General features: G+C 32.8%; 1 protein-coding gene across 1 annotated transcript in view; it reads right to left on the reverse strand.

The window, feature by feature from the left end:
- Positions 1-11428: 11428 nt before the first annotated feature.
- Positions 11429-27873, reverse strand: part of LOC107442942 (uncharacterized) — a 96471-nt gene continuing 80026 nt past the window's right edge. The window contains exons 4-6 of the mRNA XM_021144629.4: positions 19090-19240; positions 16214-16374; positions 11429-12732 (exon numbers count right to left, since the gene is read on the reverse strand). Coding sequence (XP_021000288.3) covers positions 12275-12732; positions 16214-16374; positions 19090-19240 — 770 coding nt within the window. The 3' untranslated portion in view covers positions 11429-12274. The remainder of the gene's footprint in view (positions 12733-16213; positions 16375-19089; positions 19241-27873) is intronic.

Here is a 27873-nt window from a genome sequence, read left to right on the forward strand (position 1 = left end):
TTTTACGTCTTTAAATTCTTTCGTCATCTATTACGTCTTTCGTCTTTAAATTCTTTCGTCTTTCTTTACGTCTTCTTCAAAAATCAAATTCTTTAGCAACTAATTTTTCATCTTCAAAAATTACAGTCTTTATTTTTTTTTTTTTGTCTTGGCAAGTACTAAAATTCTTCTTGGCAACCGCTAAAATTCTTCTTGGCAACCGCTCCATGATTTAAGATACTCCGCACACGTTGTCGAGCAGTTGGGTCCTTCGTGATTCCCTTCTTTTACTACATCATAGGTATTTCCTCCTTTTACTCTTGTTATTTTGTAAGGGCCAAGGTACTTAGGTTTTAGCTTCAAATGAGGTCCAAATTGGGTTCTTTTGATGGCGACCAAATTTCCAATTTCGTAGGATTTTGGCTCCTTTCTTCTTAAATTATAGGTCTTTTTATTTTCTTGTTGAATTTTAAAAATTTGTTGCTTTGCGTTTTTTCTTAGTTCCTCTCTTTGGGTGTCAAACTGTGACTGAAATTCAATTTCGATCATTTCCTTTAGTTTTCCCAGTCCATTAGTGTTCATTTTTGTCCCAAAAAGCAATTCAAATGGAGTAGTGTCTATGCTTCTTTGATAGGTTGAATTTATCGCTTGTTGAACTTTATTTGCATGCTTGTGCCATTCAGCTGGATTTTCTATGGATAATTTTGAAAGAATCGATATGATGGTTTGATTAATACGCTCTACTTGTCCGTTAGCTCTTGGTAAACCTGTTGTTATTAAATGATGTTTAATATTTTCTTTCGAGCAATAATCAGCAAATTCACTGGAGGTAAATGTTGTACCCCTATCTGAAATTATCTGGGAAGGATTTCCAAATACAGCTTTTTGGATTTCTAATTTGGCTAAAGTTTCAGCTGACGTAGTAGTCTTCGTGGGATAAATCCATACAAACTTGGTAAAAGCATCTATTATCGCTAACACATATTTATAATTTTTATGGGTGCTCTCCAAAGGTCCGAGATGATCAATATGAAAAGTTTTCAAAGGCATATCTTCTTTATGCAATGGATGTAATAGTCCCTCTTTCTTTCCTCTTTTATGATTCATCAGTATGCAATGAACACAATTTGTTATGATGTTTTCTATTTTCTGTCTAAGTTTGGGTATGAAATAATATTCCTCGATTTCTTTTTCCGTATATTTAATTCCTGAATGTCCTTTCTCATGAGCTGTTCTTATAATTTCGATTTGCATATTTTCTGGCACAACCACCAATTCTTTGCCATCAACAAATTTATACAAAATTCCGTTTCTATTGCAATAATCTTCATAATTCGAAATTTTAAGTAGTTCTTTTATAGTCTTAATTCCAGTATCTTTATCTTGGGCTGATCTGAGTCTTGGTAAAATATTATCGACGGTAACACAAAATACATTAATTGGAGATCGGCTAAGGGCGTCTACGTGAGCCATCTTATTTCCAGAACGATGCTCAATTATGTAGTTGAATTCTTGCAGCAAAAGTGCCCAACGAGCTACACGAGTCGACAAATCTCGTTTTGACATAGTCTTTTCAAAAGCAGCACAGTCAGTAATTATTTTGAATGGAATACCTAACAGATAGATGCGAAATTTTTTGAGGGCTTCTACGATAGCAAGAGCTTCAAGTTCGTAGCTGGAATACTTTTTTTCAGCATCAGTCGTTTTTCTGCTCATATAGTAAGTGGGGTGAAAATGTTTTTCATCAGGGGGTTTTTGCATTAAAATGGCAGCATATCCTTCTAAGCTGGCGTCTGTGTGTAACTCGGTTTCGTATTTAGGGTTATATATTGAAAGAACAGGATTTTGGGCTAACAAAGATTTTAATTGATTAAACGCTTTCTTTTCTTCAATGCTAAACTTAAACTTATGATCTTTTTTTAGCAGGTCACTCAGCGGTCTAGCTATTATAGAATAGTTCGGAATAAATTTTCTGAAGTATCCGGTCAATCCCAAAAAACTATGAATTTTTTTCAAATTTGTTGGCTCCGGAAAGTTAAGAACTGCTTTGGTTTTCAAGGTAGATGGGAATATTTTTCCATCTTCTATCACATGACCTAAAAATTCAATGCGCTTCTTTAAGAAATGGGACTTCTTGAAATTAATATTAAGTCCATATTCACTAGCAATATTTAAAACCCGATTAAGTCGTTCAATACCTTCTTCAAGGGAGGAGGACAGAATTATAATGTCGTCTAAATATGGTAAAACTATACCCTCATTAATCAAAGTTCGGAAAATGGTGTTTATGTATCTTTGAAATACAGCGGGAGAGTTGCATAGTCCAAAAGGAACTTTAAGAAATTGATATTGTCCTTCATGTGTCACAAATGAAGTGTATTTTCTACTATCTTTATTTACATCGACATGTAGGAATCCGTTCTTAAGATCAATTGTACTGAAAATTTTCGAGTCTTGTAGTCTATCTAAAATGTCTTCAATTAATGGGAGAGGAAATCTATCTTTGACAATTATCTTATTTAATTTTCTATAATCTATGCAAATACGAGGAGATCCGTCTTTTTTCTTAACTATTACAACGGGACTACAATATTCGGAAGAACTAGGCTCCACTATTCCTTGTTTTAACCATTCAACGACTTGAGCTTCAACAGTCTTCTTTTCAGAAAACGGCAATCTACGTGGCTGGTGAAATATCGGTTCCTGATTTTTAACCAAAATGTTCATTTCCACATTAGTTGTCTTAAGTTTATCTGGCGCATAATCTAAAACTAATTGTTGTAACTTATTTTTTAAAACATTAGGAACACAAGGATCTATGTTAATTTCAACTTCATCAGATATAGTAAGATCGATTGGTAAAATAGACAAATAGTTTACTTCATCAAAACACGGAATTTTATTTTTAATTGTGATACCCTTTTCATTGATTATTGTTTCACCGTGCATTAAGACATTAAGGCCTATAATAGCGTCATACGGCATCATATCATTTTCTACGACACATATTTCAGCCAAACATTTGAAATCGTCAATTTTAATACTTTCTTTAAAATAACCTAACGGAGTCACTTTTGATTTACCAAATCCGTTTAGAGTTGAATTAAATGGAAATAGTTCTTTGGAGTTTAAATTATTAAAAATTGATCTTTTGATTAAAGTGGCTTGACTTCCTGTATCAATCAAAGACTTCACAGTTAAGTTATCAATTATTACCATTTTAAACAACTTCGGCTCTACGCTAACATTTAAAATAGCAACTTCCGTTTTTGCATTTGATTTTGGACATTGCGAAGCTTTGTGTCCAAACGCTTCACATTTAAAACACTTTAAACCCTTATCTTTATGTATGCAATATTTTGAAATATGATTTCTTGAACCACAATTGTAACACAATTTATTATTAAAAGTTTCAACATCAGTATTATACCTTATCTTTTCATTATTATTTTCATATTTATTTTTATTCCTATTTGAAACATCTTTTCTTACATTATACCTATCATCATATTTTGCTTTTGTTCTATCATAAGAATTATATTTACTATCAAAGTCATGTTTTGTTCTGATTTTATCGAAAGCATTTTTACTCTTTGCGGAATCACTTTTTATTATTTCATAAACTTTAAGTTTCTCTTTAAATTCGGACAAATTTTTGCAGCCGTACAAAACAATTTTGTTTTCATGCTTATCGTTAATCCCCTTAATTACATAATGCATAAAAGCAGCATCGTCTATTTTTCCGAAATTACAGATCTCTTTCATCTTTAAATAATATTCTTGAGCCGATTCACAATCCTTCATTTTTCGTCTACTTAAAAGATCATGCAAATTGGCAGAATTAATTTCAAAAGAAAATTCGTCAATCAAAGCTTCTTTTAATTTTCGCCATGAATTTATTTCCGGTACAGTCCTGACAAATAAAGAGGCGTTACCACCAAGAGATCTTTTGGCAAAAATAAATTTTTGTAAATCTGACAAATTAAACAATTTTGAAATATTTTCAAAATGTTCGATCCAATAAACAATATTTTCATGCGATCCTGCATTATACTTAGAAATAGTACTTTCGATATCAGAATAATTAATAGCAACATTTTGAAATTCGAAATTTCTACAGGAATTATTTTTATCTTTTAAACACGAATTACTGTTTTTATTTTCATCATTTCTCTGCACTGGAAAATTGTGTTCCTTCTCTTTAATCAAAGGTTCAGTTTCACTTTGAGGATTGCTTATGTCGTCGTCCGACTCTGAACTAGACGCGTTGGCGCTGTTGGCGAACTCTGCCAGTTTATTCAAATCCATTAATAACGTCAACATGTTTATTGCAATTTCGGTTTCATTGCCTTCGTACGAAATATTTAGAATATTGGAAAGAGTTATAAGTTGGTTAAGAGTGAATTCTTTTTCAATATTTTTTAATTTATTTTGAAATTCTTCGCTGTCTAAAGTAAAATTGAAACCAGTAAAATTTCTTAATCGTTTTCTGTTTGAACGATCGCCTTCTACATCGAAAATAAATTTATGTAAAAGTCCTATTTTGTCTTTTTTAAAATTTTTCAATGCTTTGCTTACTTGCTTAATATCGTTAAGAATCATTTTTGATTAATGAATAAAAGTCTAATAATAAATGTAGATGTCACAAATGTACGATACGTACCCCAATTGTAGTTGCAGAGATGAAATAAAAAAACGAAAGTTTCATCACAACGCCATTCCGTTACTTACTTTCACAAGAATGAAACCATTCGGCATCCAATTTTCTTCGCCAATAATTTTCTTTTTACTAGCAATTTTTTCTCAATCTAATTTCTTCACCATCAATTTGTTCTTGAAACCACTTCTGATTATGTGGGGACGGCATGAGTGGTCGTCTTTGAAAATAAGAGGCACTGTACTTTAACAAAACATATATTAAACGCTAAATTTACATAAAGATGGACGATAAACAAACACAGGAACAACACAAAATAAATGAGTTCGTCATCGTGAAGTTAAAAGAAAATCATCATTGCTCATCCTCTTTTGGAATTCATCAGCGTCTCCTTTTTTGTTAGTTCCATTACGCGCTCCCGTGTCTCTCGTGTCTTTGGGAAATTCGCACGGGGTCTAACTTGCAGCTTACATAATCTGTCATAATCTGGTTAGATCTCTAGCTAGATCAGCTTACAGCACAGGAACTGGTACTATAGATTGGAACTGGCACTACAGATAGGAACTGGCACTACATATATATATATATATATATATATATATATATATATATATATATATATATATATATATATATATATATATATATATATATATATATATATATATATATATATATAACTGCTGGCACTGAACTTTCGTTTTTCGCCTTAGAAGATGCCGGAAGTGTTGCTCATTTGTCGTTACCTAGTGGGCACCTGTGAACCAAAGACACGGAGGGGAGCAACATTACCCACGCCACACTGCAACAAATACCCGTTCATAGGGTGGGCCACATTCATACATTCGCACATCAGAAAACAACACAGAGAGAGAGAAACATCCATGCCCAGAGTGGGATTCGAACCAGGCTTCGTAGTCAGGCACGCTAACCACTCGGCCACCTGATTTGTAATATAACCCTCCCTCCTACAGTCAAATTTCCAATCATCCTACTATCCCTCCCTATTACAGTCAAATTTATTCAATTTTTTATTAGTTATTATCAATATATTAGGAAATTTTGAATATTTCTGCTCAAACAACTGCTTTATGTATCAAAAATTGAAAAAAAATAATAAATTTGTATTTTATAAGTTATAAGACACGAAATTTTACCAAAATATGTCCAACAAAATAGACTCAGGAAGATACGAAAATGAAATTTAGAAGTTATTGCAGAAGAAAATTCCAATATAAAAAAAAGTTGGTCTTACACTCTCATGCTTTATTTTTATAGTAAGAAAAGTTCAACTCTTCTCTTTTACTGAATAGAACTTCAAATAACAGTTATTCTTATGTTTGTAGTTGTGAATTTATTCTTCCTAAGGGCATACGTCCAATCGTCTTTTATGAGTAGCCAGCACTTTGACTCAATCATAACAATTGTAAACCAAACCAGAGAGAGCACCAATTTTAGAAATCTCAGTAGACTTCTTATTTTTACAAAATAACAAACTATATCCTGCTTTCTAAGAAACTTCTCTCTAAAATTATTTTCAAGAATTTTACTTTGAATTGAAAAATAAAAATGGAAGTTTTTGCTATTGTTTATGATACCGAGAAAAGCTCTTAAGCCATTAATATTCGCATTACCTATCTGATCTGTAGATTAACTAGAGTAATCCGTTTAAGTGCGGAATGAAAGTTTTTCATCATCATCAAAATATATCTGGGTGCCTGGGGCCGTTAGCGGCCTTTTTCCCATTCGTCTTGAATTGTGATCTTAAAGGTGGTTCTTTCTGGTAATTAGAATGCAATTGGAGTATAAGGAAATTAAACATTTTGTATTTTAGCTAAAATTACGTCACTGCAAAAATGAGCTGCCATCGGCCTAAGGTTTAGTCTTCTCTTAAGTTTTCAAAAGTAAAAATTTCATTGAATCCTGCGGTGTCACAATTTATGGTCTTTTTTAAAAAAAACTGAAATTTAGCTTTGCAATATGATGATCTAAAAAATCTATGTTGAGGAAATCTATGTGTATGTTTTTATTTCGGCTAAATCATCTTGCTTTTGTTATTTTCCTGAGGATTTTATTCTGGCATATTTTGAGTTTTTTAAGGAGTGATGTGGAGATGTTGCACCAAGCTGGAGATGCATAAGTTAGGATGGGACGGATCATCGAGATGAAGAGTAAACGTTTAAGTCTGAGTTCCATTTTAGGGTTCTGAAGAAGGATTTGTAATCTGTGACAGACTGCTTGTGCTTTGTTGATACTGTTTTGACGTGATCTTTCCAATTAAATTTACTGTTTATGACCAGACCAAGATATTTTGCGCTTTTGACTATGGGAATAATTTCATTAAAGAGAACAACTTGATTTTTGGGGAGGATGGTTTTTCTTTTATGCTGGATGATTAGTAGTTTTGATTTTTGTCCATTTACTTTGAACTTCAAGTCTAGACACCATGTTTCGATTTCCTTCAATTTTTCTTGGAGTTTTTGTAGGGCAATGATAGGGTTTTTGAATTTGGGCCCAAGAATGCTTCCTTGGGGCACTCCTGCTGTTACTTTTCTGTTTGTTGACTTCATGTGTTTAAAGTTAACTTGAAAAGTTCTATTATGTAAGTAGGCCTGTATAGTTTTTATGATACCAGATGGGAATTTCAGTTTTGTAAGCTTGAATGAAGATTTTTCCGCAGTTTATCTAAGTTATGTACGCATTAACGATTTTATTGAAGTGGTACGTTACTCCTTTGAGCATATTGAATTAATTAGAGTTTCGGCAGTGTGTTGGCAACAGGGATATTTTGTTTCACAGTGAGTGACGTCATTTTGTGTGCATGTAATTACTGAACTTATTTAAAAGGCATGTATTTTTTAAAGTAGTTATCACTTTAATATGTCCCTTTACTATGTCGTTGTATCTGGTTGATGGACGACCCTTAACATATTAATACCAACTTAAACATATTACCCTTATATGTTTAAGTTGAATTATGAGTAATTATTGTTTAGTTATTTACTGTATCGAGATGGTACAGTGTTTAATAAAAAAATGCTTCAAGCTTCATCATTTGACTATCCACATTCACTCCCCACCTACTGTGTGTGCTCTGCCCGTCAGGTTTCAGTATCGTTTAAGATCAAAAATTTGTTTCTCTTATTCTATCAACTAATGTTAGATTCTATGTGTTGACTTGATCCTTTAGATATTGAAAAATTAAAAAATGGTATTATATAAACTTACCTTAATTGTTATAATATTTTAAACAAATAAATTTTTTGTATTACGGTTTTTAAATTCCGTCCAGATTGCAAAGTCAAAAATTGAAGATATTTTTGAGGTTTATATGAGGTTGTTTTAGAGATGTCAAGGTTTATTTGAGGTTTATTCGAAGTTGATTTCAAAGACAACCTTAAAAGATCAAAACCTCCCAAGGTGTATGAAGTTGTTTTATTCACACTTGAGGTTGATGGAAATCCACTTTACGACAACCAGAGCAGGGAAGTTGTTTTTGAGGTGTACAGATTATTTTTTTTTTTACACTTCAAGCAAATACGTATATTTGAGGGGTGAATAATGTAAACTTAAATCATTTCTGGGTTATATATGAGGCTGAAATTGAAGTTTATTAATAAGGTCATTTTATTAATTGATTGCATTTATAAATGAAGTTAATTTGCGGTGCAAAACATGACCTCATTTTCTATCTCTGATGTATTTTTTTACGTCCATCAACCTCACAACGACCTCAAAAAAACCTTATTTTTTTGTAAGTGGATATTCACGGATTCAGGACATGAATGTCTCTCTGTTTGCTCTCTCTTTAGTGATACGTGAATCAAAAAGTAATCAAAAGTAGTATCAAAAAGTAATTAAGGTAATTGTAGAGTTTAAATATTTTACTTATTGAAGTAAGTTAGTATAGTTTTAAGTATAGTTTAATTATTTTACATATAGTCAAAATAATTCTAAAGAAATTATTAAATCTAATATAAAATGCTGAAGCGTAAAATTACTATCTAATAAATGTATTGAAAATCACAAAGTTTGTCATCACTTTAAATTTTCATTAAAAAAAAAAAAAAAAAAAAAAAAAACTTTCGATAAAAGTAGGAACATTTTGCGTGCATGAAAAATGTATTTATTTATTGCTTCCTGATATAACAAAATTATAGAAACACATTAATGAGAACCAATTTTTCTGGAAATTGCATATGATTCAATAATCAATGTTTAAGGTTAGGTTCGTTGCGAGTATAATTAAACAATTTCTTTCAGAAGAAATATTCCTGAATATTCAGGTGTTAAGCTACTATAAACAGAATTAATTTGATAACTTGTTGTTGTTTTTAATGCCACTTGTCAATACCAGCTAGCCTGCATGGTGAAACCAAGCGAATTTAAGGCAAAGGGTGCTTTTCCTGTTTTGCAGTGGCGCTATCTATGACTAAGAATTAGCTACACACACATGTCACAGCCCGTTTATAGGGCGAACCCATTTATCCATACAGAGATCTTAATTTTGATCGTAATTTGGTAAATCCTAAATTTTTATTATTTTTTAAACAAAAATTAAGATGGGAGAAAGAACGCAAAACGTGCTTTGTTTTGAATGAATTCAGAGAATAGAGCACGTGGCCCCAAACTAATATTCCCCTTATGGTTGTAATAATTTTGGTGGAATTCTACATTATTTGGCCACTTTTCGCTTACACCCAGCCAACGGAAAAGTACAGATTTTTTTTTTTTTTTTTTTTTTTTTGAATTTGTGCTAACCATGTGAAATATAAGATAAAGAAAAGATAAAGATATAAATAAAGAATAGAAAAGAAGATAAAGAAAAGAAAAAGGTAAAGAAACATGTTGTCACTATTACTTTCATTTACAAAATTACATTGGTTTATTACAAGGAAATGTATGCTAAGTTATAAATGATAAAATTGGCTAACTTAGATCCCCAAATTAAAACCATTAAGTTTTCCCGTAACTTCATGAAATATTTGTCACTACTTTTATGGCTACCCTGCTTTTGAAGTCGAATAGCTCTGGTGTGGTAGTTGCAAGGTTGCCAACTGCAACGCTTTTTACAAAGTATTTTACAGAGTGGTAGACAATTAAAAATTATAGCTTTCAGAATTTTATGTAATTTCGCAAAAAGTTTAAAAACTTCACCACACAACAAAACCAAACAGCTTCGAAAATAGCAAAATTATACAAACGATGCAAAAGAAGTCTTTATAAAAAAAAAAGTGGTGCAGCACATACCTTAAATGTTTGTACTGCCTAGTTCTGTCGGATATTTACGACACAAGTTTGACCATGTAATCACATGTTCTTTTGTACCATATGTATGCTTGGTCTCCTTCAGTGGCGGATACAGCGGGAGGGGGGGGGTCATACGGGTCAAGATCCCCCCCCCAAAAAAATATAATTATTTTTTTAATAGTTTACAAAAGAAATAAATTTATTTGGATGTTGAAAAAATCTTTGACAGATTTGCCAAAGTTTCTAAAAAACGCATTACATTTATTGTTTAAAGATTTTAAATACTTGAATTATTTATGTATTGTTTGTTCATTATGAAAAAAAAATAGTGCGTGGAGTCCCTCCACGTGGAAGAAGTTAAACTTTGCAACCTGCGACGTTAATTGTAGAAGAGTCAGCAGTCGTAGAAGGATCACTAGTTCTATTCAACGACTCTTTTTCCTGCTCCGCTCGCTTCCGTGCTCTGTAATCACGGTAATATTGGACATTTTTCCCTCGTGGACCTCTTGGACCAGTGGAAGTGCTTGTGGTTGCCTCATCATCTCGCCCTGGAAAATGTATTTGTATTAATAATGTATGTGAATGCGTCATAATGTAATTTCAGAAGAGAAAACCTAACAATCAATTGATATTCACAAGAGACGTACCTTGACATAACCTTAAATCCGTCGCATTGTCCGTGGGATTGTTTTCACTCATTTTTCACAATTGTTATCCACTAAATTTGAAAATAAAGAATACTACCCTATCAAAACAAACTAAAAAAATATTTATAGAAAAACAATACTTTTATGACTTTTATTATTTCTATGCTAGTGAGAACCAAAACAATATGGAAATGAATGAGGGAAAACTGGATCCTACCACGTGATTTCCCGGCCAATAAAAATGTAGCGTTAAACGTTTAACGCAACCTTGTTGGAAGTCGCATAAGAAGTATAACTTCAATAATAAATGAGATGACTAGAATTAAAAACTCCAGTTTTTTTTTTTTTTTTTTCAAAAAAAAATATTTAAAAAAATTTTTTTTATAAAAAAAAATTTAATTAATTTTTACGCTTAATGAATCTGAGCCTATGACCCCCCCCCCCCAAGGAAAAATTTCTGGATCCGCCCCTGGTCTCTTTTAGCTTAGCATTACCACGACTTAGATTAAAGGATAAATACCCTACCATTTTCCGTTATAAAAGAACCTTTTGCATTGCTGTAAAAGGTTAGCAGACCAGTATGCCTAATATATCATAAGAAATTATTTTTTTATATTTTATGCTTAATTTTTTTACACTTAATGATTTATATCGGAATGAAAATGTAGCCCCATTTAAAAAAAATAGAAATGGTGCAATTAAATGTTAAAGTGGTATCTAATGTTAAAAGATATTTCAATCAGCGTAATAACGTTATTGAGCATTGAATTACATATCAATCAACAAACTACATATTATGCACCAAAATTACGTTAAATGTAAATTTACAACCAATTTAAAAAGAATTTTAAAGCGCATTGGTATCATGAATCAAACTGACACAAATAATATAAACTTTCTTATTTTGTTCAATTTTTATTTATTTATACTCTTATGAACAGAAAAAAAAAAGTCGAAGGATGATCGTTTTCAAAGCGCAGCAGTTAGTTAAAAGCACACGACTCTACCAGGGCTGCCAACTTTCAACTCTTTTTGTAAAAATGTATTCTAGTGGTAGCTATGTTTATGTTTTAATGTAATATTTTTAATTCATTTAAGCTAATTTTCCACACCACTACATACAAATGATTTAAAAGTTCATATACAACACATCTTTAAGCAGCGATGCCAACTTGCTCTGGACAGCAAATAAATTTTTTCGAATGGTAGTTTATTAATATGTGAATCTTGGTTTAATAAATTTAATTTATTAGGTTTTCATCCACACTATTTCTAAATAATTCAAAAATTTAAATAATTCGCCACTTTTTATTTCCAGTAAAGTCCTGCGACCCCGATAAAAAAAGTAAATTACTTTAGTCAAATGTTTGCAAATTTTAGTATGTAGTTGTTTACCGTTTCTTAAATTATTATGGCGCGTCCGGAGCAGTTGGCATCGCTGCACTTTGTTCCAGATCTGTCGTGGTGAGAATTTAAAAATGTTAGTAAAATTACCAAAAGTTTTGGTTTTGAAACATCTATCATTCTATAGAACATTTTGCAAAAAGCGTAGTAGTTGGCAGTCATGCCCTACTGGAATAGTCACTAAATTGATGCCATCCCCACGTTTCACTTTTCGTGGAATATGAAGTTCCTAAAGTATAGAGAAGCTACAACTTCTATATTCCTAATACAGAATTCTACTTTTGATTTCGATGAGAAAAAAAATATTTTAGAATGTAAGGCAAAGGAGTCCCTTTTTTTAAAGTGGAGTAGTTTGTTGGAGGCCTTCTATCTGAATCGACAGCGACTTTATGTCCTCGGCACTTTTCACTTTTCGTGGGGTTCTGGGTTCTGACATCACGGAACCGCTCCTACTTCTATAAGGACTACCCACGAAAACAGAATTCTGTCTAGAGCGCATCCTGTTTGTGTGATAAGGCGTAGATGTAGCACCGAATTCTAAGTTGAATCGTTCTAGCGGTGCCAAGACATCGTTGAGCGGCTGACGACTTGGTTTTGCGATAACACTCTGAGCATGGTATTGCGGCTGATAAGATTCCAACATACGAATCTTTCCCCATTTCTTGAAGAAAAGCACCATGACGAAAACCCAAACAGACAGGACAAGCACCACTATGACGACCTCTTCCTCTCGCACTCTAAATGGAGTGGTAACCTCATCATCCAAGATTGTCTTCTGACTCCAGTTATCTTTTTCTATAAATAAACAAAAAAATTTTTTTAGACTGGATGTAAATCTTGTTACGGAATTTTGATAGCAATATTATACTCTCCAACAACTACGGGATTTCACAGTTTCAGAAATTCTTTTATCTAATGGTATATGGAAAAACTGATCACCACTTGGTGATTAAGTATAACAAGTAGCTTTCAACAAATTGTCTGTCAGTCCATCACCTCCTACATTTGAAAGCTTTCACACGGTTTTTTATAAGTAGTCTGTGCAGACTATTTAAAAAGTGAACCAGTTATGAGCATGAACCCAAATTATATATTAAAAGTAATTGAGAGAAATTTATCATAGATATTTGAGAATTGAATCTGTACTGGTTGACAAGTAGATAAGACAAACCAATCAAATTCGTAAATTAAATAAATTTTTAGACATATATTTGCTATCACTTTTTAATATATTTTATATTGAATAGCTCTTTGGTACACTTGTGTACTTACACAGTGATCTGATCGGACTACAAAAAAAAAAAAAAAAAAAAAAAAAAAAAAAAAAAAAAAAAAGTGGGGAGGCTAGTCGCCAATGAATCGTGGCTTTTCCGTCGAAAATGCACCCCATATGTTGTTTGTCATTATTTTTCATGGCAAACGGGGCTGCCAACTTTAAACGCTTTTTGTAAAAGTTTATTTTAACACGTTCACGCCGGGGTGGCCCACCGATGGGTCACCCTAGATTGTCTCATCTTGGCAGCGCATCGGAGTAAAAACTGGTAGCAATAAATTTCATTTTTTAGTTTTTTTCCGGGAATAATAAAAATCCAAAACTACCAATTGTTTTTAACGGATGCAATTTTTATATTGAATTGCTTCTTCGCCGTGATAAATTTTCTTACAGTGAATTGTTATTGTTGAGAATAGATTAACTTTTCCCAAATATTATCTAATATTGAAATAGTTCTTCTACCAGTATTTTCTCTTTTCCCGTACCAGTATTTTCACTTTTCCCGGCGTGAACGTGTTAATGATATCTAAGTTTATGTTTTTACGTATTAATTTTTATAAATTTCAACATATTTTCCACACCACTACACATAAGTGATTAAAAAGTTCATTCGCAACGCCACTTTTCTCCAGCTTTCTCGCAGTGAAGCTTTTAAAATATTAGCAAAGTTACCAGCAATTCCGAAAGCTTTGTCTCTTGCTCTATAAAACAATTTGCAAAAAGAGTTTGGTGTAAGAAATCAAGAGAATTTGCAGACTTGTCCGATCTTTATAAAATATTTATCTTTGTAAAATACGCGAAGGTAATAAAACTGTTAAAAGCGAGATAAGTATGTTAAGAAGTCAATAAAATCTGATAAAAGCCTAATTACATAAAATAAACGATATAGCTTAAATGGTACATTGGTAACAATAAAAGCGAAATAAATCAGATGAAAGAGTTAAATACAATATTATAAATGCCAATAGCTCGCAGAAATGAGAAATTGTTAGGATGATGAATTTTACCCAACAAATCCTTCATTCATTAAAAAGGGTAACACGTTGTCGGTTAAATGTGATTAAGCTTAAGTAAATGATCACAAGGTTGCATGTGGGAGGAGGCTCAATCGGCTCCGACAATTATTATCGGATGCAATTTCGGAATCCTTAACCCTTTCGGGACGGGCGAGTCATAAATGTATTCGTAAGGAATCAGTACCAGGATGGTAAAAAATCAAAAGCGGTAGCTTAAGTTTGGGCATAGCTTATTTGACAGCTCATCCAATCCATGTGTGTTAAAAGTGTATCTATACAATTTTTAACTCGAACTAAGTAGTGGTGAATTAAATAAACCAAACTATTATTACCCCGCCCACAAATAAACTGCTATAAAAATAGCTTGGCTCCCAGTTATATATTTTTTACTCTGATTATCGACGCCATGAAAATGCATATATGACTCGCTCGTCTCGAAGAGGTTAAAAAAGAAAGCGGCATACGCTATGGGCAATATCACAGACGAAGTCTTCCAGCACTGTTTCGATCAATGAAAAATTCACTTAGAACGTCGTAGGAGTAGAGAAAAGGTTTATATTGAAGGTGATAATTACTTTAAATATAATGCTTTGCAGAAACAGTCTCGTGCTTTAATCCATTTAAGACTACTTTTGGGAAAATGCAACATTTTGTTTAGACGTAAATAGCTATTTGGGGAAAAAGTAGTGGAACATTTATTTTTAAACTTATCTAATATTTTATAGTGTTGGCTACCTCTTTTTCTTCTTATCTATATATTTACAACAATCATTCATGGTGGCTTGTATTTTTGTGTATAATTTAGTAGATAATTTCTACTTGTTTTCCTATTTTTATGTATTCATAAATGTACTTTCATGTTATATTTCAGTTATTGTCATAGCAATGTGCTATTTTCTAATTTTTACTCTGCATTTTGGCATTTGTGTTCCAAGCATGTAATCAGTTTTTTAAAGATGCCTACCATTACAAGATGAAAGCTAAAAGGGCTAATTTTGGCCTCAGGTGCCCAGTTACATTTTTCGGACCAGACCAGTAGTAGCTTGTTCTTCCAAGATAAATTCAAGGTACGAAATTAATAGAGTCACCAGTCTTAATCCTTTCAACAAAAGTTCATGGAAACTTTGGCTCTTAATGGAATAATAGTAACACCTCGTAAATATTCTTAAAGGTTGCAAGATAGCCTAGTTGAGGTTGGTTGGTTCTAATGCCACTTGCCCCACGGGCAAGCCTGCTTGGTGAAACCGAGCAAATTTAAGGCAGATTGCGCGATTCTTGTTTTTCAGTGGCGCCACCTATGGCCAAGAATTCGACTTCTGCCACATCATACGTCACACCTGTTTACAAGGCGGACCCATTCATACATTTACAGATCGTAATTTTGACCTGAATCAGAGAACAATCGGTCTCCAATCCAGTATCCCCAGAGGTATTGATTTTTATGGGAACATGGAGGACTTTGTGACTCGACAGAATTTCAACGTGCATCAGTCACCAATTACACGGGGAGTCTTCGGCCGTCGGGGTTCGAACTCTCGGACATGGGCCCAGCGCCCTACCGACCAGGCTATCCCGGCCCTTAGCCTAGTTGTTTCAACCACTTTTAAGTATCTGGTAAACTTACATGCTCAGGGCTTGGAGGAAAGAAGAAAAAAAGAAAGTATCTGGTAAAATTATCTGTTTAAAGTCTAAAGAAACACATCTGTTGTACTATCAAGTTTGAAACCTTTTGCAGCTTAAAAAAGATATTCCTTACCAGCTATTTCTAAATAATTTGACGGCATATATAATTCGCAACTTTTGTTTTAATTAAATCTCGCTACACCGTTTAAAAAGTAAGCAAAATTAGTCAAATTATTGCCAATTTTAGTTTGAAGTTTTTACCATGTTTTAAATTATCATGGCTCGTCCGGAGCAGTTGACATCTCTGATGCTGATAAATAAGTTAAAATATAATTCTGATACTTGAGCGAAATACGATACTTACGCAGAACATCGGGAGAAATGAAGAGCAATTTGTTACTAATGTTTGTAGGGTTTCCAGAAAGATCAAAGGCCACGACATGTAGTTGGTATTCAGCACCAGGTTGTAATTGCTCCAATATCACTGACTTCTCATCTCCAGGAATATCATGCACCACTCGATACCTAATAAACAATTATGTTAAAGTAAAAAATGCGCAGTACCTAAATTCAATATTATTTATATCATATAAATGAAATAATATGCGTTATCCACAATCAGTGTGTAAAAAAAGTGGTACCATACCTGCCAACTTTTAATTCGTTCGAGGATGTTTTTCCCCACTGGTAGTAAAATTTTATTTCAATTACAATTTTAGGCAGAAACATTTGCTGTATTTTGAGAAAGCTAATGTGGATTGCAAAATTTGTGTTTTATATTTATATATACAATTAATTTATTTAAAAAATAGTGGTGAATCAAAAAAATTATAAATTAAGTTTATAAATGCAAGAAATGTATAGAAAGCATATGTTTTACTACCACTTAAAATGTAGAAATATAATTTTACGCCAAATGCGTAAAAGTTGGCAGGTATGTGGTACACAAATTGCTTCATATTAAATTAATTTAAAGCATTATTTTAAAGCTTCGACTTTGTTTATTCTCCCAAATTAGAAATAATAGAATAACCTCAAATTAAAAATGGCTGATATAAACTTAAAATCTATGATATATTACGGAAGACAAAATTGAAATGAGAGTAAAATTAAAATCTTCTGAATTAGGTATATCCACATTTATGCTAACTCTAAATACATTTTCAATGATCAGGACCACTTGATTTATATTTATATTTGATATTTTGCTTCTTGATGGCTGGTAATAGACGAAAAAAATCATGGACTAGTTAATTTCAATTAACATCAGACGAGCCACGATGGGGGATAGAGCATCCGCCTTCCAATGAGGTGAACTGGGTTCGAATCCCAGATATGGCCGGTCAATACGAACTTCGCATCCGACTCGCATCGACCACAGTGCTGACGGGAAATATCCTGAGTGGTAGACGGATCATGGTTTTGAGTCCCCTTGCAGTCAGGTTATCCTTGGGAGATTTTCGTGGTTTTCCTCTCCATGTAACTCAAATGCTGGTTAGTTCCATTAAAAAGTCCTCATTGGCAAATTTCTCCCAATAATCCAGGAGTTTCCTTGTCTTCTGTATTGGGTTCAAGATTACAAGGCTACGAAGTTGAACATCAGTAGTCGTAAACCCAAAAATTGGGTCGACTATTCAACGACTGTTATAAAAAAAAATATTTGCTGAATACAAATCAAGTTGTACCTAAAAATTAACACTTTTCTACTAGACATTTCGAAAAACTGCATTCAACATAGATATATAAACCTAACAAGAAGATTGGTCTGAAAAACGAACTCTTTATAAGCATAAACTAAAAAAGATACTTAAAATAACTTATGACGATATAATGAAGAACCGCATTTTTAAATTATGCAGAGGAGTGTTTTTGGTGATTAGCACCACAATGTCCTTTTATACTTCTCTAATACTAGTGTAGTGTATACTAGCTGTACCAGCAATACTAGTAATACCAGCTGATCTACATTGGATTTGTGGTTGTCAATGCCCAACTGCATATTGTTTAAATATTCAACTGAGTCAAACATTAAGACACACTTGCTTTCTTGGAGGACTTTTTGATGGATCTAACCTAGATTTGCATTATATGGCGAGAAAAATCTTGAAACTTCTAACAGTTAGCATAACAGCTGAAGGTTTCTAGCTCTTAACCCTTTCGTGCCGACTGTAACAAATACGTGCCGGCATAAAAACCGTATCAACCAGGGTAAGAAGATAAAGCTGGTAATCAAAGTATTTCTTTAGCAGTTTTTTTGTGGGCTGAGTTACAATTGTTTGATTTATTTAATTCACCATTACTTTGTTCGAAATAAAACTATTTAGTTACACTTTGAATCAACATTGATTATATATATGATCAAACTAACAATAATTAAAATAAAAGCAAAGTAAGTCTGTCAAATCAGCAACGACTACATTTAAGTTACCGTTTTTTATTTAATTGCAACTTGATTCTGATTTTGTACGAATGCTTTTCAGAATCATCCGTCCCCAAGGGGTTAATCCACCCACAACTCGGTTTATTTTACCTAAGCATTGTGGTCGGCGATAGATAGGGCAATATTGAAATCGACAAGTTATCCTTGGAATTCAAACCAGTGTTGCTTCATATGGATAGTTCTTTATTCTTTCAGGCTGACATATTTCTTTGTCATGAGCCATACATACATTATATCCTTGTTTTCTATGCGTCTTTGCTGTTGTTTACATGAAATTGCTTAAAAGTATAAAATATTATGTATCATCATTGATTCTAATTATTAGTGGGGTCGTGATGGCTCAAGGGATAGAGCGTTCGCTTTCCAATGAGGTGAACCGAGTTCGAATCTCAGCTTCGGCTTGCAGCAACCACAGTGCTGACTGGAAATATCTTCAGTGGTAGACCTTATCTTGATCGCTTCGCCTCATCTTGATCGCTCCGAAATTTGCATGTGTAAAAATTGTATCACTTGTAAAAACTCCAAGCATGATCTTTTAAATTTTATCAAAAGTTTTGACGTGTAAAATTTTCCAAAATATTTGCTGCTAAAAGATTGTTTACCTATGTATGTAAACTGTTACTTTTGGAAAAAATGTAGCTATATTGCCACATTTAGTCTTTTATTCTCTTTCCTTGAAAATAATTATTGTGCTTTTACCAAAATTTATGCTTTTTTTATTTCCTATAAGCGAACTTGCATGAATGGGTAAATTAAAATTATTCTATTCTAAGAACAAGAGAGACAGAAACACAACGTACCAAGCATTAAGTGGACGGTAAGTTACTTCGAATCTGGCAATGGTTATATTTTTCGGGTTAAAATGCCAACGAACACAAACAGCTGGAGGTTGCCATGAGATGAGAACAACAGATAGATTCCAGGATTTTTGACATCCTTCAGCAAATCCTTCTAAAATATAACATAAAGATCAAATGCATTCATATTTACAAATATACCCTACCCCCACCCTCATTCCATTCTGATAGCATCCCAACACGTGATTAAAATCCACAACGTGTTGTATTTAAATGTATTTGCATATAAATATATGTACCAATGTATTTAAATGCAGAATTCGAAATTGCCATTGAAAAATATTTGAAGATTTGGTCAAAAATTGATACAGACAAGCACTTTTTTATTTATCTTGCATTTGAATTCGTCGAGTAAACATTATATTCTTTACACTTAAAACTATTTATGTATCATGATGTTTAGGACCGTTTAAATTTTTGCTATGATAAGAAAAGCAACAACAAAAAATTAAACTCTATCAAGCATACTACTTATGAATTGCAGCATACTCAGATTAAAAGAGCCGCGATGGCTTAGGGGATAGAGCAATCACCTTCCAATGAGGTTCGGATACCAGCGATGGCTGGTCGATACGAATCCGTATCCGGCTAGCACCGACCACAGTGCTGACGTGAAATATCCTCAGTGGTAGACATATCATGGGTTAGGGTCCTTTTACCATCTGTCTAACCGTGAGAGGTTCTCGTGCTCTTCCTCTCCATGTAACGCAAATGCGGGGTAGTTCCATCAAAAACTCCTCCACGAAGGCAAATTTCTCCCAATAATTGATCCAGGAGTTCCCTTGTTTTCTGGATTGGATTCAAAATTACAAGGCTACGGAGTTAAACATTAGTAGTCGTAAATCCAAACATTGGCTCAGCTGATCAACAACGGTTACAAAATTAAATAAAATACTCAGATTAGAAGATACTAATTCGACAGTTACAATATACTCAAAGATACCAACTGCTTTGCGGGAAATGTTTTAGCAAACTTTATATCTCAATATAAAAAAATTTTTATTATTATACTTGTGAAAATTTGATTAAAAACTATTTCGTCTACCACTAAATAAAAATTCATATCCATTAAAAAGGGTGTTGCCAGAGCCTCAAAAAGTTTGGACTTCTCTAGGATCCTCTTGGTCTGATGCCTCACCTTCGAACAATCCAGCTCTGGAGTCCCTGCCAGTTGCAGCGCTACCACCAGCACAGCTATCAGGTTCATAGGCAAGACGCGACCTTACGATTAAGTGGAACCACCATCGCACCTGGAAAAAATGCTTGGTTTGGCGTAATTTTCACCCTTTCGCAGGGTGAAAAAACAGAACAATTCAAAGTTGATGCCGGAAAAATATCAACTGAGCTATTAAAAAAGCTTTGAACGAGTGTATTAACCCTTTGCACTCGGAAGTCCACACTGAGGCCCCATCAACAGTCACCTATTTAAAATTAAGAAATTTTATATCTTAATAATCAGTAACCACATTATTTTAAAATTTGATAACAATAGTATATTGTGTATTTTTAATGCTATAGTGACCCCCTCTCGACTTTTTGGTTATGAGCACCCCCTCTTCTTCCTATCTCCATTCCTCCTCACTACTCCTCATCATTGATTTATTACTTCCGATGAATCGATTGATGCCGCTTCGCGGCAGCGCACCGAGATTTACGTGATTTCTACCATTATACCAATGCTATAGTGTTGATATTAAATCAAACAGTATTTAAAAGTACTCGGAGTGCAAAAGGTTAATTTCCAAGAGACATACAAAGCAAGAAGGATCCCAAGCAAAAGGATTCATCGACTCCAAAGCAACCTATTAAGCAATTCAAAAAGGTGACTCGGGACTGCACAGAATCCTCAGCTTAAATAAAAAATGCATCAATGTGCCAGTACAAGCAGGAATCGATGAGAATGAGCCTTGGTGAAAGAGGCAAGAAAGCTCAAGTATTATAAATTGCCCTGCGTGGTAACAGTTAGTGACATTAATGTACTGGCAAATTCAAGATTAAAAGCTAGGTAGTGAAACTTAAACATCAAACCTGTGAACTAGACACAAGCAGGACCATGGCGATGACGAACACCCTTACCAGATTCAGAACACGCCGCCCGGCAGCGGATACCCTCCACACGGTTTTTTGTCAGTAGTCCGATCAGACCACTATGAAGGTAAGCAAGTTTACAAAAAAAAAAGTAGTGCGTGGAGTCCCTCCGCGCGGAAGAAATTTAACTTCGTAGCCTGCAACGTTAATTGTAGAAGAATCAGCAGTCGTAGAAGGATCACTAGTTCTATTCAACGACTCTTTTTCCTGCTCCGCTCGCTTCCGTGCTCTGTAATAACGGTAATGTGCATTTTTCCCTCGTGGACCTCTTGAACCAGTGGAAGTGCTTGTGGTTGCCTCATCGTCTCGCCCTGGAGAATGTATTTGTATTAATAATGTATGTGAATGCGTCATAATGTAATTTCAGAAGAGAAAACCTAACAATCAATTGATATTCACAAGAGACGTACCTTGACATAACCTTAAATCCGTCGCATCGTCCGTGGGATTGTTTTCACTCATTTTTTACAATTGTTATCCACTAAATTTGAAAATAAAAAATACTATCCTATTAAATATATGTGTATCAAATCAAACTAAAAAAATATTTATAGAAAAACAATACTTTTATGACTTTTATTATTTTTATGCTAGTGAGAACCAAAACAATAGGGAAATCTGGATCCTACCACGTGATTTCCCGGCCAATAAAAATGCAGCGTTAAACGTTTAACGCAACCTTGTTGGAAGTCGCATGAGAAGTATGACTTAAAAAACATTTAATACAAAATCTAGTTAAAATAAGAAAATGGTAGAAAATATATGTCTAGGAATTTATTTAATTTTTGAATTTAATTGGTTTGTCTTATTTACTTGTCAACCACTACAGATTCAATTCTGAAATATATATGCTAAATTTCTGTTTTACTTTCAAAAAAAGAATTTGGATTTAAAATTTATTTTATTTAAAGTATCTATGGGTAAAAAATAGTGTAAAATGATCTTGCATTTCGTGAAAATAACTTTTGAAAACTGTGATGTCTAAACTTAGCACTATTGTCAAGTTATTTTTACAATAACATGCCAAATAAACAAGCATTAATTTTAAAAAAAAATTTACTTTCCCTGCCAAGAAGAAATTTAGCAATTAGTTTTAGCAATTTTAGTTTGAAGAGGCGTAAAAAACTTAATTTTGTCCAAATCTTTATTCAGATTCGATCACAGAATAATTTTTATATTTAAAGTGGCTCATCACGTAACACTGATTAAGAAACATTTAGAAAATTAAGTTAGTTCAAATCAGATTCGATCACAGACTAGTTTTTATCTAGTGAACAAATTTAAGTAATACATTCATATTTTTATATTCAATCACTTTATAAATAATCCTAGCGATTGCTAGTCTATTCAAATCCCGCTTCCAGCTCACACCGACCGCAATGCTGACGTAAAAATATCCTCAATGATAGACATAGCATGGGGGAGAGTCCCTTTGCCACGAAGCTAACCCTGGGAGGTCTTCCTCTCCATGCAACGCAAAAGCGGGTTAGTTCCATTAAAAAGACCTATGCGAAGGTAAATTTCTCCCAATACTTGATCTAAGAGTTCCTTTTTCTTCTGGATTAGGTTCAAGGCTACGAAGTTGAACATTGGTGTCTGAAGTCGCACTTACTAGTATCTGGCCTGATTAAAATTTTAAATAGAATTGTGCTGTTTCGGAAAGGGTTAAGAAAATGAATTTAGTCCAAATAATTGTACAGTTCAGAGTCCTTGTCTTTATCCTTTCTAATTATCACTACCGATCAAAAATTCAAGTGTGCAAGTAGTGGACTAATTTTTCCAAATTATCTTGACAAACATAGATTATCAATGATTTTATTTTTGTACTAGAAAAGAAATAATAGTGATTTTTAAGAACATCTATGGAAATTTTTGCAGTTAAGGTTTTGAATTATCCCGTATCTAAAGCTATATTTATTTACATAAATGCCAGATAAACATACTATGCTGAGTTTAGATTTTAAATTTTAAAAAAAAAACATTTCTGTCAAGAATTACCATTGAATTTCTCAATACCGACTGGAAAAATCAACTTTGAAAAGGAATAAAAGTTTTCAGACGTGTTAGTAAAGTTACTGATCTCATGTATCCTTGACTTATCAATCCAAAAATCAAATATGCAGGTATTATGTAAATTTATCATAATTGATATAATCGATATTAATTTTTTTCTAATTACCGCTTTATAAAAAGAAGTAGACATTATATAATTTCTAAATTTTTTGGAGAAAGTGAAGGTTAAGCAGTCATTCATGTTCATGAGTGCATTTACTATTTATACCAGTAAATGCAGAGAATTAATAAGTATTAGATCTTAATCCGTTATAGAATAAAACTGTAAAAGTGCTACATTCTGTAGTGTTGTGAATGGTACAGTGAGACGAAACGATATATGTTTGAGAGTATAACTTTAACCTTTTCGAGACGGGCGAGTCATAGAGGCATTTTTAGGGTGGCGAAAATCAGGGTAAAAAAACTATTTTTATAGCAGTTTATTTGTGGGCGGGGTAATGATAGTTTGCTTTATTTAAATTCACCACTACTTAGTTCGAATTAAAAATTTTACAGTTGCACTTGTGACACATATGGATTGGATGTGTTAGATTTAAAGAGAAGTCAAAAATAAATCTGTCAAATTAACTATGCCGAAAATTAAGCCACCGCGTTTTAATGTTTACCATCCTGATACTGACTCCTAACGAGATTCCTTTCTTTGCCTATTTTTTACCATCCTGATTCCTTTCCATCGCTTGAAATTCAGAATTTGAATAACTTTAATTTAAAGATGAATTATTTTGAAATTCAGAGTATGTCTGCTATTCAAATCCTTGTTGATGGGACAGAATTTTTTTTAAATATAGAAGTAGTTTATAGATAATGCAAATTTGAAATCTTATAAAAAAAAATTTCCTCCAGTTTGGAAAATTCAAAGGTCAAAGAAATATTAAAGACATGCACTTTTTTCCATTGGGGCGTTGTTTCTGTTCAACGTCCCTAGTGCTCAAAAATAATGAAAAATGCTGAATTTAGCGTTTTTCTATCCTGAAAATTTAACTAAAACAACAGTACACCCATATAATTTTTTTATTAGGACAAGCCCTGTGTACTAATACTTTGATGCTCTTTGAAAGTTTAAACCATTGAAAGTTTCAAAAAATGCAGAATCCATAGCTTTTTATTTATACCTATCTCAAAAAAGTATCGTTATTCAAAAAATTAATAACACCAATTCGTAGGTACATGCATCTACTAATACATGGAAAAAAGAAATCAGTGAGATCCTATTCCATTTTCGAGAAGAAAGATGAACCCTGTAGCATCATGTGATTTAAAAAGACTAGGCTTGGCATATCTCAGTTGGACGTTGAGCTCGTGTTCCTGAGTTCAAATCGCGTTGGTCGGAGAATCAGTTCTCTGCATTAAATGGTGACAGGTGCACGTTAAATCTTACGGGGTCACAAAGTCCTCCAAGTGCCCATAACAAATTAATACCTCTGGGGGAACAGCATTGGTGATTGATTGTTCTCTGTATCAGGTCAAAATTACGATGGGTGGATTAATGAATGCGTCCTCCCTGCAAAACGAGCTGTGACGTGTGTGTATTTTAATCGTATTCTCGGCCATAGATGGTGCCACTGAAAAATAAGAAAGACACCCCTTGATTTCCCATAGCAGGTTTACTGCTATTGACAAGTAGCATCAGAAACAACACAACAACAAAAAAATAAGATACGAAGCATGTCTTTTCTTAGTAATGCTTACATATTAAGCAGCGCAAAAAATTAAATACAAATCATGAAACGGTGCACTGTTTAAGATATTGGTTATCATTAATTAAATTCTTCATCAAATTTGGTCACAATTTCAAACTCAAGTTCAGAGAAAGAAAAACTTTTAAAGGAGCATTTAATGGAGCAAGAGCATATTCTGCGTAAAATTTTTTCATCATTGTTCCTGTAAAAAAAATTTTTTATTTCGTATTCTCCCATATTTAAGCTCCAAGTCGTTGTTTTCAAAGTCGATTATTTCACCAAGATATCACAAATTTTCGAAAGAAATGGAAATCTAATCAACGCCACTGAAATTACTTATAATGCTGTAACTCATAATTCATGAATTTAATATGAGTTATGAGTTTAGCATGAGTGAGGAGTTTACCATAAGTAATGAGTAATAAAGAGTCTAATAAATTTAGGTACTTGTTCCGGAGCCTGCTTGAAAAAGTTGTATTTTTGACGAAAATTAATTTTTAAAAAATTCTTGATTTTTTTGAAACTTTGCTAAAAAACTTACACTTCAAATAATATTAACATAAGAGCCGTGATGGTTCAGTGTATAGAGCGTTCGCCTTCCAATGAGGTGAACTGATTTCGTATCCCAGAGATGGCTGTTCGATACGAATTCCGCATCCGGCTCGCACCGACCACATAACTAATGTAAAATTTACTCAGTGCAAACAGATCTTGGGTTAGAATCTTCTTGCCGTGAGGCTAACCGTAGGAGGTTTTCTTTGCCGTGTAACGCAAATGCGGGTTAGTTCCTTCTAAAGTCCTCCAGAAATGCAAACTTTCTTCCAATACTTGATCTAAGAGTTCCCTTGTCGTCTGGAGTAGGTTCAAAATTACAAGACTACGGAGTTGAACATTGGTGTCTCAAGTCGCACTTTCTAGTAGTGTCAGGCCTGATTAGAATTCTCAATCGAATTTTGCTATTTCGGAAAGGGTTAAGAAAATGAATTTAGTCCAAATCATTGTACAGTTCAGATTCCTTGTCTTTATCCTTTCTAATTATCATCTCCGATCTCAAAAATTCAAGTGTGTAAGTAGTGAACTGATTACTTCAAATTATCTTGATAAACATATGTTATCAATGGTTTTATTTTTGTACTAGAAAAGCAATAATAGTGATTTTGAAGAACATATCTTACTATGAGAACAATTGCATAAGATTTTAAATTATCCCTTATCTAAGGCTGTATTTATTTATATAAATGCATGAAAGACATACAATGATATTTAGGTTTTAAATAAAAAAAATATTTCTACCAAGAATTGCCATTTAAATATCTTAATACCGACTGGAAAAATTATCTTTATAAGGAATAGAAGTTTTCAGATGAGTCAGTAAAGTTACTGATCTCGATTATCCTTGAGTAATCAATCCAGAAATGAAATATGTAGATATTTGGTTAATTTAAGATAACTGAAATAAATAATAAAAAATAAATTTTTAACTACCATTTTATAAAATAAAGTAGACATTATATATATTTAAAATTTGTGAAACACGTAATGAGTTATTAGCATGTAATTTTCATATTTATGAAAGCGTTTACTGTATAAATATACAAGTGAATGCAGTGAATTAATTTGTAATAGAAAGTAAATATTTATAGAATAATATAGTAAAAAGGCTAAATTTATATAGTGTTGTGAATAGTTCAATAAGATCAATGACTGATGGTATAACTTTAATGTAAAGAGTCTTTATGTCTGCTATTCAAATCCTTGTTGATGAGACAGAATTTTTCTTTTTAATTTTGAAGTAGCTTATAGATAATGCCAGTTTAGAAAATATGACAGTCCAAGGTCAAGTAAACAACACCATTGCTTCATTATTTTTATAATTCTACCTTGTTAAAGACAAGCACTTTTTTCCACTAGGGCGTTGTTTCCTTTTAGCGTCTCTAGTGGCCAAAAATAATGAAAAATGCCGATTTTTGCGTTTTTCTATCCTTGAAATTTCACCAGAACAACAACACCCCAATAAAAATTTTTTACAAAGTATGCAAATTTTTTTCATTAGGACTTCAATGGTGTTCTAATACTTTAAATGAATATAGATGCACTTAACAGAAATAACCATTGAAAGTTTAAAAATATGCGGAATCCATAGCTTCTTATTTATACCTATCTCAAAAAAGAATCGTCATTCAAATAATTAATAATACCAATTCGTAGGTACAGTCCGCAAAAAAAAAAAAAAAGATATCACCCTGAATAACTTTCGTTCTAATGATCCGATTTTCACGAACTAAGAGTCAATCTTAATGGTTCCTGGGGGTGACCTCAAATATGCTAATTAATTAGTGCTAACTATTAATTAAGTTACGAAATCAGACACAAAAACGTACTTTCTCTGAATAAACATATAATTTTTTTTAGATATTTGGAATCTAGAGACTTGAATTAGGGGGGGTAGACAAAATTTTAAAACAATTGGGTCGTAAATTGGGTTACAATAAAGGTTTATATATTTGGCGATAGTCCAGAAAACCGCCAAAAAAAGTCGCTTGCGCAAATGAATAATTTAAGATAACCCATTGACTGATTCAAAAGAGAAACGCTTAATTTTACTAGGTTGCTAGGCAACCAATTTCTGACTGTAAAAAAATTGAAATAATGTTTTGTGATTGCTCTGAGAGGTTTAATTAATAGTTAATAGAAAACATCTCGAAGTTTCTAGGCAATAGACAATTTTTAAGTTCATTTATGTCCAAAAAGAAAAAAAAAAAAAAATTTATACTCCTTTGAAAAGAAAATTTGAATCGATTTATAAGTTTTTAGAATTTAAATACATGAACTTTTTATCTGATATTATTTAGATTATGCTATTTTTGCTATGTTTATTCGAGGATTT

Source organism: Parasteatoda tepidariorum, chromosome 9 (genome assembly GCF_982258835.1).
Source record: "Parasteatoda tepidariorum strain Cologne lab strain chromosome 9, Ptep-v5.0, whole genome shotgun sequence".
In the NCBI taxonomy this organism is placed as follows: Eukaryota; Metazoa; Arthropoda; class Arachnida; order Araneae; family Theridiidae; genus Parasteatoda; species Parasteatoda tepidariorum.